This window comes from Passer domesticus, chromosome Z, assembly GCF_036417665.1.
Source record: "Passer domesticus isolate bPasDom1 chromosome Z, bPasDom1.hap1, whole genome shotgun sequence".
NCBI classification, from domain to species: Eukaryota; Metazoa; Chordata; class Aves; order Passeriformes; family Passeridae; genus Passer; species Passer domesticus.
In genome coordinates this window covers 19,836,249-19,853,494 of record NC_087512.1, presented here as the reverse complement: position 1 = coordinate 19,853,494, position 17,246 = coordinate 19,836,249, and the positions used below count along the sequence as shown (strand labels likewise).

Below are 17,246 nucleotides of genomic sequence, written 5' to 3'. Positions count from 1 at the left end.
TTGGTTTCAGAGGGTCTTTCAGCAATAAAGCAAATTTAATTTATCACCCCTGATATTATGTTTTACAGATGTCCACAAGGGTATGCTCCATCAATAACTATCCTTCTAAACTTTCATGAAGACAAGCTTGAACTGTGGTCCTTAGTGCTGCTTTTGTCAGTGTCTTGTTCAGTCCAGAATTGTGAGGAGTAGTAGGAGACTGCAGCACCAGAGAAAGAAATGGCTGCAGGAAGCTGCTCCCTTTATAAGTGCAGAATGTAAAAGGCAACCTCCAGAAAGTCATGGGAATTAATAATTTAACAATATCATTGCATATAAAGTGGAGTCGTTAATAAGGCTTTATCTTCTTAACATTGCATCCTGTGGGTAGTTCTGAGGGGGCACTGGCAGGCACTTACCTTCTTGCCTGCTATGAATAGTATCTAATAAGTTTTGCATTCACGTTACAGGCTGTCAGTCAAGGCAACTGCAAGACCTTTCTCCTCTGCTCAGATGTCCACTTTCTCAGAACTGTCAATATTTTTTAGTCAAAGGGAGAAAGGACACACATGGCATGACTGCAAAGGTCATCTCTCCTAGGAAACTGGGCTGAAAGTAGCTGGAGACCACTGCTGTTCTTCAAAGTGTCTTCTACATCAGCAACTGTCTGGTTATGGCAGCAGTTCTGGTTTGTTGTGCTTTGCTCTCTAGATCAATAGGATGGGATCTCTGCTGTCCTAACAAGCCCAGGTGCTGGACTATGATCAGAAAATTATTAAAACAACATTAAGCCTCAGAACAGGACTCTGCTCTCTGCTCTTTCACTCTCAGTGAAAGCAGTGATTTATCACAATTCAAGATAGAGAATTAAAAGGAAGATAAACAGTATTAACAGAAATGCTAAGGTATTTATCCAGTCTTTAGCATGACTGAATTTATTAATAGCAACAAAGCTAAAGGGGGACTGTCAGCTGTGGCAGAATGGGGAGACCCAAGGGGCTGTTACTGGTCATGCTCTAGCTAACATCTCATTTTCCAGTCTTTCAAAACAGAAGGTTTCATATAAATTCCAGTTGTATTGATTTTGATTGTTGTTTCCAGATACCTTTTAAAGGAGTGCATTTGGATAATAAATTAGATTCCTGGCAAAGATTTTCTTTGTGTGTTTGCAGGAGACATGGGCTGAGCAAATCCTTGCTCCTCATTGTTATTAAATAACTTTGCTGTAATACAGCTCCCAGTACGTAAAAGCAATGGAAGGTTGGCTTTACTCTCAGTAAAAGAACATCCTGGGGACAGGAGTCTGTAATTGCTCTGCCAATACCCTGTCTGTATTGTAGCTAAACAGAAGACTGGTATTTGTCAGTGCTGTCAGTCTGTCTCTTTCACCTGGAACCAACATTTGTCCATTAGAAAGAGCTAAAAACAGTGAAGGATGGAAGTTTGAACCAGCATATTGTAGCACAACACAATTATTTTCATTTTTAGTGCAAATTTAGATGCAGCCATATGTCTGTGCTCTCTGAGCTGTGGGTGACCCTGCCTTGTGCACCACAGCCTCCAGTCAGCCACAGAGGCAAAAGAGAACTTGCTGTTCTAGCAAACTGTGTGCTGAGGTGTCAGTTCCCACTTGGTTCCTGATTTACATGCCAAAATTACAGCACTAAAAATGTCTCTTCAGTTCAGTGCCTAAACTCACAGCCGCCTAGAACACACAGCATGCCCACAGATGCCTAGTTGCCCCACGGGGTCATGCCCCTGGCAAGTGAAGGTGCACCCCAGTCCTGGTGCTGGGGAGCTGCTGCCTTGTGTCCCAGCCCTGGAAGGATTCAGAAACCAGTCGTGTTCCTGTTCCATCTCAGCAGAAGCTCTGCTCTTGCAGGCTGGGTCAGACCACAAACAATTGCACCCTCTGTAAGACCTGACACCAACACTGACAAATGCCCCACTTTCAGGCCTACTGGCATGCTAAATGGTTTGATTTGAAGAAATGCAATCATAGCTCAATCCTGTCTCTGTTTTCTCCCTGGAAAAACCATTACCTACATAAATATATGAACCAAGAAGAAAATGAAACCTAAATAGTAAGTGAAGGATGATTCTGTTTGAAGTACGATTTTTTTTCTTCTTGATTTTGTTGGAAATTATTTTCAAAGCATTAGGAATCAAGAGAAGGAGAGAGGACAAAAGGAAGCAGGAATAAGAGAAAAATAAGGCCAAAATAAAGAAGAACAAAACGAATGAGAATGAGAAGGAGAAGAAAGGAGAAGGAGAAGGAGAAGAGAAGGAGAAGGAGAAGGAGAAGGAGAAGGAGAAGGAGAAGGAGAAGGAGAAGGAGAAGGAGAAGGAGAAGGAGAAGGAGAAGGAGAAGGAGAAGGAGAAGGAGAATGTAGCTATGATCCATAGTGGTATTGCCAGTGTCATGTTATTGACAATAAATTAAAAAAAAAATCTTCAAAGCAAACAAGACAGATTCTGACCTCATAAAGATTCTGTAATTTTTCTTGAAGGTCAGGTCTGGGTTTCTAACTATTCTTTCATTCTTTCATGAAGTCTGAGTAGTGCCGTGAAAAGGGTATGCAGATGTACCACAGGGCAGTTGTCTAGTTCAGTAAACCTCCTCCAACAGTAATGAGACTTATTGTTGATTCATTTGAACTCCTTGTTTGGGTTACACACTTGAGAAATAAACCAGCACAGATATTTAAAGAAATGAATTATTACACCTGGTTAATAAACTTTAAGGCCACACTTTTCAGAGAGGTCAGGAGCCAAAAGGAGGCCCCACTTTCCAATAACACTATTCTCAACAGAACACTATATTCCCCAGAGGGTTAAATTCCCAGTGCTCTTTTTGACCTTCTGAATGTTCACCCCAGAAATTTCATGTGTTCATTTTCTCTTCAAATGATTTCAAGTGACTGCAAATAAACAAGGGCTGAAAATAAAACCACACTTGAGAAAAGAGGGTGTCAGTATGTAGTTTTTGAACAGCACTCATGAATCTTATTGGCTTGTGTCTGTGATCAACGCTGTGTTCAAAGAGCCCACAGTTTTAAAATGTCTGGCTGGACAGAAAAATCTATATTGTTATTTTTAAAACTTGTCTGTTAGAGATATTATCAACTTACTGCCAGAGAAACAAAAGACAGTCCCATGTGTATAACACAATGGGTGCCCTCCAAACCAGCCAGCAAGGCCAGTGCACTTACTGCAGTTAAGGGAAAGTCTTTATTCTGCTGTTCCTGACATCACCTCACCCAGTCTCTGGGCAGATTTATGAAATTATTGCAGCTATACAGAAAACATGTAAACAATTGTGTGTGCAGCCTGACTACAGTAAATGACTAGATCAGAGACACAAGTTTTCTAATACAATAATCTGCCCTTGAGATAGCCACAGGATATATATCTGAGAAAAGAAACCCCCTGAGCAGATAAATATGGAAATAGAGGATAATCTTCTTCCATAAAGATTGAATTTTAAACCCCAGGAGTTAGAATTTGCTTTAAAGCCTGAAACATGAGTTTTGTTATCTATCTCATTACTCTTTTTTCTTTTTTTTTTCAAGCATTTCTTATTACATCTGAGGATTCTTGACTGCAAAACATACAAAGTTCCTTCTTGTCTGGATAAATTCATGACCTTGGGGATGCCTTGTCAATTCATTGCATAATTTTTTTTTAATAGGAATATGGTTCAAGGAATAGAAATTCAGATTTTTTTATGTCACTTTAAAAAAAATTCAAACTCTGTAGTGAAAATTTATGGTTGTTGCTAAACATTTCAGCACCTTGTCAAAATTCATGGTAAAAGTATACAGATAGATTTTTGGGATCTCTTTGTCCAAGGAATACACATTCCTATCTCCTAGTACACTAAGTAAACATTAGAAATGGGAAGAACATATATAGAAAAATATATAAAAATATGACAGATATATAAAAATATGACAGGTATTTCTGCAAAGATAAATATCTTCTGTTAAAGATTTGGTTGGAAGCAGTTTGAGAAACTCAATTCTTTACAAATATTGGTAAGTTTTTTGGATATAACCTTCTGTTAAATATTTCCTGCCATCTTTCAAAGACTAACTTACAGTAATCAATGTATTCATTCAAGGAGGTCTTTTACACATATGCAACACTTATTAAGACAGATACAATAGGAAGGTATGTTACTTGATGAAATTGTTTACCAGGAAAACTAATTGTACAAGTGGAAAACAGTATTTTTTAAAAAATAAGTCATTGACCTGTGAATATACGCAACTTAAGAACCACATAATGAGATTAGATCCCCTATTAAAACATCCTTTCATCTACCTACCTATCTAGGGATAGTGACAAGGAGATCTTGGTTACACATATTTTGACCAGACTGAGCTTTTACCATACATAATTTTTAAAACAATAACAAATCCATGCCCATAATTTATGATTCCCTGTGCATAAATTGACCTCTAACAATGACAGAGTCTGATTTACACACCTGCTGAGCTTACTTTCCAGAGGTCAGGAAATTTGAATTTAAAAAGAGGTTGGGTAGTAGTATTACAATGATACTCTGGAGATTTTCCATTAAAGTTTGGCCATTGTAACTTCAAAAACACTTCATGGTATGAAAGGATAACACAGTTGTGTAGAAACAGAAACAAAAAATGTGCTCACAGCTTGGCAATTTTCTGTGTGTACGGAATTTGCTTCCCAGAGGGAGACTTTATGAAACAAGTTCATATCTACAGTTCTGTGAATGTACAGTAGATCAGTGGATGAAGTGTTAGCAGTGGGAGTTGAGCTGGACAGCAGCATATTTCCGTTCTGGACTATTGGTATTGCTAATCATAACCCAAATCTACTCAAGTTACAAAAAGGTCTAGTAAGCTTTTTATGCAATATCTCCTTTCCTCTCTTTTGATGTTTTTTGTTGTTGTTCGTTTGTTTGAATTTTAATTTTCTTTCTCTTTTCCTTTTCCCTTTTTTTTTTTTTTTGAGGGGACAGCATTTAGGGTTTTTTGATTTACTTGTTTCCTTGCTCCATATCAAAAAGGCTGTAGAAGTAAAATGGAAGCAGTGTGTGACTATTGCTTTACAATGAATGTGTCATGAACATGTAAATACAAGTAATGTAGCAATAAATGAAATTAATTTGTGCATTCTCACAAGCAACCACAAAGCTTTTGTTGTGTCATTTCTTACCAAGTTGCTCTGCTAAATGTTTTCCCCTCTCAGTGAAGATTACCCGTTCATCCTCCATGTCACATTTGTTGCCAACCAAAATAACCTGGGCATTATCCCAAGAATACGTTTTGATTTGAGTTGACCTTAAAAGACAAAGGGAGAGAGAGGAGTCAAAGCAAAGCAAATTCCCCTTCATTTCAAACAGTTGCAAAAAGACGAAAGAGACAATACTGATTTTGACAGCTAGGCTAACAGGATTCTGTTTAATTACAGATTTCAAATAAACTAAGGATTATCTGTCAGGTATCACTATTACAGACATAGTATCAACACAGGTTTTACTTTTGCTTGCTAAAAATAATATTTTCTCCTGCCATCAGATTCTTCCTTTACTTTTAGAAAGATGATACTTTCTCCCATTTTCACATTTTAATACAAACCTCATAATCTAAAAACAGAGCTCTGAAAGAAAATCAGCAACATATTCATTTCTTATCTTTTACTTTTGAGATCAGGATGTAAATTTAGCAGCAAAACTTCCAAAATTTCAGAGCTAATCTGTCTTCCTTCTGTTGTTTCCCTCCAGCACATTCCTCTGCAGGTCTTTGATCTACCAGAAGGTCAGCAAAACTTACATTGTGCATTAAGCCATGGGCAGGGGCTGAGTTTGAACTCTGATTTATCTTCCATTAAATTATACAACCCTCAACCATGACTGCAGCTGAATGGAAGTGTCAGAGGCCTTAAAACACATAGGGACCATGAGTGGTGGTGGTGAAACAGTTCACAGTGCTTTCTTTGAATGCAAGCAGGGTGACTTGGAACCATACTCGTGGTATCTATCAGTTTCTGCCTGCCACCTTTCTGCTGGTACCAGTTCTGCTCTGCAGAAGGAAAGCTCCATGGCTCCAGGCTCAGCCAAGAGTGATGCTGCTGGTTACCACCATCTGACTAGGAGCAGTGTGTGCCCTTGAAGGTAACACAGGATGCAGGAAACTTACTCCAAGCACTTATCTTTGTCTTGAGCTTGTGAGTCTGGCTCTAGGCTCAAAGTTTTTGGTGGGATCAATGATCAATGGAGAGAGCATACCTCTTTCTGCCAGCCTGTCCCACACCATTTCCTCCCTCCCTCCCTCCTTGGACAATACATGGTGTTTAGGAAAATGTCAATAGAATAGAAACAAACTTCTATTACTACACATTTATGAGAGGACACCCTGGAAAAGGATCCTGTGGCATATGATGGACTTTTTTTCTCAAAGTCTCTTTGACAAAAGATGAAATAAAAAAATCTCTCTCCTAAATGTCTTGCAAGCTTGTCTGCATGGGTACATTCACTAGTGGCCCCTTCTCATAACACAGACATCATCTCTACTTATTGAGACCCCTGTCTGCAAAGTCTTACATTCAAAAAAAAGATCATGATCTTTTCTAATCTAGTCTGACAACTGATTCTGGTGAAAGACAGAAAATGGATCAAATCTCCCCAGCTGGCTTTGCTTACTGCAAAACCAAAGGGATGGCCATGGGCAAAATCTGTTATAGCTATCTCTGTGACCCTGGGTCCAATGCCATTGCCTACAGGTTCCCTACATGAATCAAAAAACCTCTAGGCCACATGTGATGGGTCTGCAGCGACAGGCAGAGAAATTTAAAGGGGAGGATCACTGCTTTTAGGAATGTTGCATTTATCACAATCAAAAAAAGAAGCTGAGGCAAGACCCAGACATTTTGCACTACAGATTATTCCCTTGGGCCTGACCTGATCTTTTCTTCAAGAAATGGACTCTGTGCTACTTTAAATCTGTTTTAATAGTAATTTGTGTAGGTGTAAGGTACTGTGACCAAAAAGAACTTCCCCATACACTTATATTTTACTAAAGATACCATTTCTCAGGGAAAAAAAAGGACAACATGCATTCACTTTGGCAGAAATAGCCTTTTGGAATCCTGCTGAATGGTTAAGCAAAGTAGAATTATTATTGTGTTTTTTAACCCGAACTACATTTGTCACCACAGCAACTTTGCAAATACTAGTACCTCAAATGTCAGAGTATGTTAGTCCATTAAGGGCTCTAAAAGAGTTTAGGTCTGAACAATTATTAGCTGGGAGCCAATTTATTTCCTTCATGTCAGCAGGAAATCAAATACATTTCAAAAGCAAAATACACAGTAAAGATATTAAGCTTTAGAGAAGAAATTACTTACATAATCTGTAAAATTGAAATAGAATAAACTGATGAAGAAATACAGCCTGAAGAAATGTCATCACACAACTGTAAAGAGCATTCATTCAGCCATGTTTTGCAGACTTTGCCTCCAGAGCTTTACATGAGTTTCTTTCATTAAGATTATAAGGTCCCCTCATTTTACTGCAGCCAGATGTGATTTTTTTATTCTACAACGACAAATCTGTGCATTCAAATTCTTCTCATTACTAAAGCAACTTATTTTATTCATAGACATTATTTAGACTGTCTTGCTTTTGTCTCGTCTTCTAGTTATATTCTTTTAAATAACAAGAAGAGATCTTCCCCTTGAAAACAAATCCAAAGGCTTACATTTTGCAAACGACTTAGTAGTGCAAAAATATAACTGAGAATTAGTCAAATGTATTCACACCTAACACCACATCAGCAGAAGCTTGATTCCAAGGATATAATAGGCTTATTACTGTTATGTTTTCTTTAAGAGATATAGTCCCACTATTGGCCTCTGTAGGTTTTGATTCCCACAACTCTCCACCAAAGCCAACACGGAGGTCACTTGAAAAAAAAGAGATTTTGCTGTTCCTTGCATACATGACCTTCCAAATGACCAAGGCTTCTGATTAATCCAAAACATAAACAGTTCTTCTTGTAAAGAACTTCAGCTTCAGGAAGATTGAAGACATGAAAAGGCAAAGATGGTGTTTGCAGTAAGCTGAAAAAGACAGTTCTCATTCACTCTCAGTGACCTGTATATGTCAATAGTAATTTACCCTGTAAGTCTTTCCCTTTCTAGTTTTATGGCAGGCATACAATCTGCATCATGCTTGAATTTTTATAATGTATGGACTCCAGAGGGGCAGATTAATGGAAGAGTGCAATGATCCATTACTTTCCATGATCAACACCATGCTTGTTCTCCCTGTACTGTAGCTCTACCAGCCCCTTGTCAGAAAAGAGCATTTGCTGAATGCAAACAAAAGCAATGCTATTGACTCATCTTAAAACAGAGAGATCTTCAAATAACTGCCCAGGCAAAAATGGCAGGGGGCTTGTGTGTGCTGTCGCTCAGCTTGCAAGGAATGCTGCACAGTGTGACAGAGTGGGGTTCAGGAACATGCAGCCCCAGCTGGCTGAGGCAGCTGAGATGCTGGAAGACAAGGTAGATAGCACAGAGCAATATGGGGGAGCTGCTCTTATGTCACTGCTGTGGAAACCAGACTGTTCACATTAGATTAGGTGATAAAAGCTTATCTGTACATACAAAAGAAGCACAGAGAGATTATGGCAGGAGAGAGAGCCCAAATAACATCCTGTCCCTGGCTGCTTCCAGGCCTGTTGCAGGAAACATCAGATTATCCGAAGCCTATGTCCACTAGCCTGGTGAAGCAGTAGTGTGCTAAAGCAGGTTACCAAATCAAGTCTCAGAAAAATACCTGGTTACCACATCCAGGGTTGTTCCAAGAAAGTCCCAGCCTCCCTGTCCAGCATGAAACCCATCACTGCAAGTCAACACTGGAGGCTTATATCCAGGTGCCAGATCCAGGAGCAGCTACTGAGCAGATTGAGGTTATGAGCCCAGCTGATGGAGGGAGCCACAATGTGTATGTCTGCACAGATACGTATTCTCATGAATGGACCTCAATGCTGCACTGTTTTGGTGGGGAACAGTGTGAGGATGATGATGCTTTTGGTGTTTGTGGGAGCACTCTGGGGGATCCTAGGTGTTTTTGTCTGCAATGTGTTTGTATGATCATACATATATATATGTGTATTTTACCTTTGTGAGTTGTGTGCTCATGGCCTGCTGGGAATAGATCTTCAACCTCACAACTCAATATATTTCAGGTTGCACCCACTGCTGGCATACCTTGAGTTTACTCTGAATATCCATTCAGATGATCACTTTTTACTAACTCATCTATGTCCAGAGCAAATATTCATATAACCTGGAATAGTCTCTAGTATATTTTCACCCACAGACCACATGGAAGGCAAGAAAACATATTCAGTAAAGGCATGTTCATAGAGTAAATATACCAGGAATATGAACTTTTAGATAACTTCAATCTATTCACCACTCTTTGGACCAAGTCCTCCAAAGATGCTTGCTTACCATAGAGAGGCTGATTTCACAGTCTTTTTAGATTAATTATGTAGTAAGTCACATGCACAAATAGCAAGATAAACACCTTAACCAAAATGCTCCAGAGAGGGCTATGAATAATGTTAATTCCAGCAAGTTCAGGAAACATGTTGTATTTTTGGTGTTTTGATTTATGAAAGGAGTACTCAATGAACTGGGGTGCATCACCTTGCCAGGAAAAAGAAAAAAAAACCCCAAATCTATGCAAAAAACTTCAAACAAACCAAAACCAAATTAAAGAAACCTCTACCAAACTGGTAGGGTTTTTTTGCGTTTTTTTTTTTTCTTGGTTTTTTTTTTTGTTGTTGTTTTTGTTTTTGTCTTTTTTTTTAATTACTTGTTTTGACTGTTTTTATACTGGTTTTTGACTGCACTGATTAATCCTTAAAATTCTCCTGTCTTTATCTACAGCACGGTGACTGCAAAGTCCATTAGCTGAATTATTAGAGGTCACAGTCTAGTGGTGGGATCTCAGGTGGAACCAGGTTATCTATTCTTTTTCAGTTTATTTATTTGGTAAGAGGCAGTATCAGAGAAGAAACTATGAGTTTGGAGGAGTTTCCAAAAGTATTCAGTGTCCCCAGTTGAACTTCCTGCCTTTATTTGCTAAAGAGTGTGCCAAGTTGCCAAGTGTCCATGACTCGCTGAGCAGGAAGGGTTGCTCTCCAGCCTTGTCAGGAGACATAATTTTTCTTCTGTAATTGAAGCAAGGAAGGATCTGCTTCCCTCTTCCCCGAGTCTCCATCCTGTGATGTGGGACGACACACCACTGCCCTCTCAAACCCCTAATACAGCCAGGGATGGTAAGGGGAAGCTCTGTCATTCACATCTTTTCAAATGATAGAATTATGCCACAAATTTTTTCCCACCCTCCTTGTCTGTGAGGAGCTCTGACACATTTCCCATTCAAGCCAGCTTTTCCACAGAGTCTGAGGTCTCCTTCATACAATCAAGTGTTTTCTACGCTTCAGTGTACACCATATGCTCCATTCTTTTTCCCATGCCCTCTACGTCACGTAAACTCTTATTATTCCCAGCAATACTGATAGGTTATGTACCTTAAGAATGCCGCTTGGAGTTTACCTATCCTCTCTGTCTTTCACACTTATCTTTTGGATATGGTGAAAGTGGGGCATATGTAGGGTTATTCTGTATGGCACATTAAATGACTGCAATGCTCAGTCTTGATGGCCATTTGGAATCTGGCTCTGTACCAGCTGCTCTGAACTGGGTGCTTAGACCGTGCTGCAGGCAGGGCAGGGAGAGAGGTGGCCTCAGGCTTTTCATCTGTTCTCCAATAAACAATCTAGTATTAGTGGGAGACAAGCTTCAAAATATATATAAACCTACCAACCAAAACTCCAACTCAGCTCTCTAATTGGAATTTTGAAGAGAGTACTAACATTAAAAATTTGAAGCAATCTTAGCAAAAAAACAAGACAAAGTGTACTGGTGTCCTTGAATACTAGACTTTTTGTGGCCATGGTTATTGACATAGCAGGGATATACTAGAAATAATTAGTAATAATGTCACTAATAATAAAAAGAATATACTAATGTTTGCCAGATTTTAATTGAACTGATGAATAGCTGGAGCCATACACAGAAATAGTACCATCTTTAAGAAACTGCTCAGGATCTTTCCTCTTCTAATGACAAGGAAAATCTGGATTTTTGCAACTTTTGAAATTTTTCTACTTGTTTCATCTTTCTGGTGTGCTCTACCTGCAGGCCATAAAACCTCCAGGATTGTGGCTAATACGAATAGTTTTATCTCTTCCATTTATGAACCCCTTAATAATTATTGAAGCCATTACTGAAAACCATGGGAAGCAATGGATAAAGGAAATAATTATCCAAAAAAAAGCTGATGTAGATGAATATGTGACCAGAATGAGGAAATTGCACCTCAATCATTCTCAAAGCAGGTTTAAAACCTAGTGGACATTCTAGTATCTTCACTTCTCTCCAGAATTCATGACATATTGAATTTGTGATGTTTATTTTCAGTGATGGCACTGGCACCCACTGACTACAAATGCTTATTAACATATGATAGAGAATAGACAAAAACATCCCAGCAACACAGAGTACTGAAAACAGATGGAGAAGAGCAATGAAAGGGGGACAAAAATAAGGAAAATAAACTTGCCGCACCCTTAATATCACAACATGGGAAGAAAAAAAGGATCTGGGGAGAAGTGGATGTGCTAAGGATACATTCACTGTGGATAGCTTGGTAAGCAGGGCAGTTCGAGCTGCAGATTGTACTCTGGGTGGCAGGAGCTCAAGGAAAAGCAAACCTGAGCTACTCTTTGCACAACGAAAGGCCCAGGAACCTGCAGTGTCAGCCAGGTGATTGGACAATCAGACACAGCAGGAACTGATGACCCCAGACTTTTGAGATCTTAGGCTCTGAGGGTATAAAAGCCCAGCACATCTTTATTAGGTGTCCCTCCTCAAAGGCACCAGCTCAAGTTGTTAATTTGTTGCTGCACCATGATTAAACTTTTTTAAGGATACAGATGTCTGAGTCTCTCTTGTGGATGTCTGAGACCCTGTTATGGGAAAGGTAGGAGAGCCAATGAGGAAACCTGGTCTGACTGTGGGAGTGTGGGATGCGTAGGGAGTCAAGCATGGCACCTGCAGGGTCACTGGAGCCACCTGCTGTGAAGAGGCTTTGGTCCCAGCCCAGGTGGGGCAGGTGTGGCTCCTGGATGGTTGGACAGGAAAGTTTCCTTTACACAAATAATAGCAAAAATGGGATACATCAACCCTTCCATGCTTGCAACAGAGCAGGATATATGAATGTTGCCCAAGACTGACTGTATCTGATGTGTCAGTTGTTTTTTTATACAGTACTGTGTTTTATATCTGGATTGAAGGGCAAATGAAGAAAAATGCCTTAGGATTGTGAAAAAAACCCATAGATATTGAAGAAACCAGAGCAATGTCAATTATTCACCACCTCTTCTGACAGGCTTTATCTTCCTTTTGCAGAGCCAAAGAGTGCACACTGTGCAAAGAAATACTACACATTTAACCTTTCATTAGAAGATAGACTGATGATGCAGAAGCTGCATGACAGGTGTGACACTAACAAATTTCTGGTTCATTATCAGCTAGAAAGCTAGTCAAAATGCACATTACCCAGAGCATCACAGATTTTTGTTGTTCTGGATCTACTTTAATTAAAAAATCCTTCACTACAAGCTTCTGACGCCATGACTTCATTTTAGAAAACCTGGTGTTACATTTCAGTTTTGACAGGCTGTAAAGATACTCAAAATTAATCCAGTTCTTTTGGAGATAAAACTGAGCTGATCTTTAATATGTGCATTTTTATAACCTTATGCAAGAAAATACAACATTTTGCAAAAAGTTTAGTTACCTACAAACAAAAAAAAGAAGATAGAAAGCAGGGATAACAGTTAAGACGTAAGAGCTGATGTTCTTTGTGTGTTTATGACATTTATTCTTATTTATTCTTATTTATTCTTGGTGATATTCCGTTACCATAATTGCAATGGGGAAGTATATACTTACCTAGTGATGTTCACTCTGGGTCTGCATTTAGCAGATTGCAATAACAACTGACATAGCATTGATAATCACACTATTCTGTGTGGTAATTAGGATGAGAGGTAAGGCCTTATAGATGTTCATCAATCAGAATTGTCTTTCTAGTCAACCATCTCTAGCTGCTCCTGCTGTGCTCGTGGAAGTGTCTTCCCATCCAGAGTTCCTTGCTGAGTACTTTATTGAGTTACATTTCACCTTTCATGTAATGCACAAATATTTTTTAGAAGAGTCCATGTGTTATCTTTGGTGCCTTTTCTGTACAGTGCTGTTTCAAATAAGAGCACCAAGTGTCTGTTATTGTCTGAAAATTATTTTCTGACATTAAAATTCAAATCCATTGGATAATGATCTGTGATGTCAAATTAATATATTGTTGGCAAAAGACATTAAGTTTAAACTCTATTTTTCCATACTTTACATAACAGAAGATAATAAAGTTATCTTTTACATACTTTAGTTGGAGTTACAATGAAGGACCAAAAGCCTACAGGGTGTACTCAATTTGTGTTAATCAGATTGTAGGTGTCCTCAGTTTTTGCATCTTTGGCACAATCTTTACAAACTGCTTCTTTCACAGCTGTCAAATACACCTTGAAATTACTTTTCAATACCAGTGTAGCAAGAGCTCAGTATGAAATTATTGCATTAATAAAAATAAAAAAGACTGTGCTCTAAGTTAGTACTATATTCTCTACACCTCTTCCCCAGTACCTCCTGTGCTTGAGTTCTGATTGCCCTCTTTAGACAAAAAGCTCTCCAGGTGGGCTGTTTTCCTGTACCTACACAGTCAGCACACCTCAGCCCTAAGCAGAGTAACCACACTCAGTACACCTGGCACTGCACACACTGCAGACTGTTTTGTCACAGAGACAGATAACAGAGAATTTGTGGAGGAGTTCATGACCTAATCCAAGGCAAGGTGGGCTTTGGCTGAAGGTATGCTGAATTCATGAAAAAGAGTAAATTCCGTGTCAGTCAATCTCATTTCTTCCTTTTCTGGTGTGTAATACATACTGGCTTCACAGGCTTTTTGCTTGGAAAAGTAGAATGGATATTTACCAAAAAAATGAATAATAGATAAAAATAGTGTGTTAGACACTAAGGGCAAAGAGATCTTCCAAGGAACATCCTTATATTTTTTGTCAAGATAAAGCAATATAAAGTACATCTCAATATTTAATTCTTATTAACAGGAGTACAAAATCCTCTCTTGCAACAAGGTTTACTTATGGGCAGATCAACTAATATAGCACATTTTTCACAGTAGGACACATGTTAATGAAGAGTTTTTATGTCATGTATAATGCCACAAGCTGTGTCATATTGTGGGAAGTGATTTAACAACTCGCCACACAGACAAAAGGCTGTACATTTTAATTTTCTCCCCACTGAGAAACCCACCATTAAATTATCATACTTCAAAGCTGCTACCACACATGCACAGTGAAAACAATCCAAAAAAAAAGGGATTTGAAAAGAGATGGAAAAAACTCTTTATAGGAAAATAATATACATGGAAACAATAAAAAACCAAAATACAGACTGCACTTGCACATCTTTTGATTATCCCCTTGTTTTCATGTTCCAGATGCTTCCACAAAATGAGTCTGTTTATCACCAATTTATGTTGATTGCCCAGACTGTCGCTGGAATTCCAAGTAATGACCCTAATCAATTCAACTGATCCTAACTCTGGGATTTGAAAAACAGAGATTTAAAATAAGGGAGTTATGAACAAATTTACTAAAACAACTAGAGCATCTGCTAGAATATATTGCACTTTCAAGTAAATGAGCAATTAGCTGTCAATTTTTTTGCTTGGTATTTTGTGATTTTATATAGAAGAATATATATAAGGGAACTGATACAAACAGATACATATGTACATATGTATATATGTCCTCATTTTCTGTTTTTCTTTCTTACACTGATGGGCTTTTGATAATATTTAAAAAATACAGCTAAGCAAGCCATACTGATGCTGAACAAGTTCTTTTGGTCCTAGACTCTTATATCAAATACTTTCCTCTTCACTGCACCTACAACAATCCCCTAACCCAGGACTGCACTACCTACCAAAGAGGCTTTTGCACCTGGGATTACTGACTAGGGTCTCATCTCTAGCCCAAAGAGCACCTACCCAACAGTGGCATTTTGGGTGCAGTGAAGTTCTTAAAGGCATGGTGAAGTTCTTTTGTTTTATACCAATATTGAGAGATTTTTAGCAATCATTGAGGTGAATCACACAGAATTATTTATTTTTTCATCTTTTCTTTTAAGTAGAAAATCCAGATTCACATATATACAATATATATGGCAAGTATCTGCCAACAGGACATCCCTATTTTAAGGAAATTCTGATTAATCAACTATCAGGAACTCTGAGTTGACCCTGACTTTTTTCTGTCAAATCTCATTATGAAATGCATTGCACATTTGTCTCTCTCAATCCCTTTCTACCTATTTCATGAGGAATGACTTCCAAGTTTCTCTCACTTATCAAATTCACTTCTTTGGATTTCATTTCCTCTATTGTTTAGCTTTCTTTTTTTTTTTTTTCAAGTTTAAATGAGCTGTGCTATTATTTCTCTTATGTCCAGTTGTCTTAGATAATTTTGGTTTATATTTCTCATTTGGTATTTTGCATTAACTCTTTCAAAAACAATTCAGTCTTATATGCACATAAATTGAGTCCTGAAATGCCTGTGTTTAAGTATGAGAGATGAATTGAAACAAATCATACCTAAATGTAATCACTGAAAAATCCTACCAGGTTATTGAAGCCACTTGTGATAAATTATCATCACCTATCCTTCTTAAAGATTCATGAAGCCTGCAAGTATCAGAGCAATCATGTGAATTATTTTACTTCTTCTTGATAAGAGACAGCATTGTTTTACTAAAACATCAAGGATGTATTTCTTCTGTTACTATTATTTTACACAAAATTGATATAAATTCTAGCAGCATTTTGTCTTTAAGGTTGTTTACCCTGTTTTTCTTTGGAAACAAAGGAATGGAAACATTCAAAACTATACTGAGGCACTAAATTTTGATTCTCCCACTGTGTCCTTGCAATCATATCTCTTTGGGAGTAATTTCCCTGTGTGGCTAAACACTTGTAAACACAAGGGATTTGAGGTCCGAAATTTTGAAATGTGACCTAGTTTTCAGTTCAACACATGAGTTTCTGACTCTTGTCACACATACCTGGAACTGGATTGGCAAAATAGCAACTATCTTTATCTCATGGTTAACTGATGCTGACTGGTTAACTTGTTGAGTATGAGTTCTGCAGTGGTACTGGGGGTTTTGGCGGGGTTGGTAGTTGTTTGGTTTTTTTTCCTTTGAGGTCATGAGGGTAAATTTTTAATTTGTCCGACCATATTTTGTTTTGGGGTACTGCTGATCAAAATTCATTTTGTGAGGGCTGCCACTAGCCAAAGACAACAGTAAAAACCATTTCCCTGTCTACATCCTGTCTGGCACAGGGTGGCAGGATTGTCTTGCTGACTCACACTGCAAGCAAGTAAACTGCAGGTTTATTTGTGCTGACTCACAGAAGATGGAGGGGGACTTCAGATTTTATTTCTAGGATTAAAAAGAAAGTGAGGCATTTTTTTAAGGGGAAAAAATGGGTTTTGTATTCATTCAGAATATCAGTAATGTTGCTACATGATTCCCAAATCAAAAGACTGGGTTTATAGATACATATATATATATATATATATATATGTATCTTTTCCTCTCAAGCCCTAGCTAGTATATATTTGGGATTTTCTTCTCCTTCACAGTTCTGCAAACCAAAGTATAGTGTTTTTCCCTGAACCCAAAAGCCTGAATATTGCAGAAGTTAACAGAAAGACATGCAGGCATAAATATAACGTCCTAATAAAACATGGAGATTGGATGTAAAACTGCTTAACACTTGAAAACTCAACACAGTGGCATTTCAATAAGCTAGAGCCCTCTCCTAGAGCTTATGTTGAACTTTCAAAAATTAAAGTTTATCTTACTTTTCCTGAGGTCTTTAAAGCATACTGTTTGAACCATGTCCACTAATATATTTCAGGTTACAGCTTCCTTCTGCTAAAAACAAAACAAAACAAAACAAAACAAAAAACAAAACAAAACAAAACAGTTTAATTTTT

General features: G+C 38.1%; 1 protein-coding gene across 1 annotated transcript in view; it reads right to left on the bottom strand.

The window, feature by feature from the left end:
- Positions 1-17,246, bottom strand: part of RAB3C (RAB3C, member RAS oncogene family) — a 122,494-nt gene that overhangs the window by 12,407 nt on the left and 92,841 nt on the right. The window contains exon 4 of the mRNA XM_064402927.1: positions 5,179-5,303. Within this exon, the coding sequence (XP_064258997.1) occupies positions 5,179-5,303 (125 nt within the window). The remainder of the gene's footprint in view (positions 1-5,178; positions 5,304-17,246) is intronic.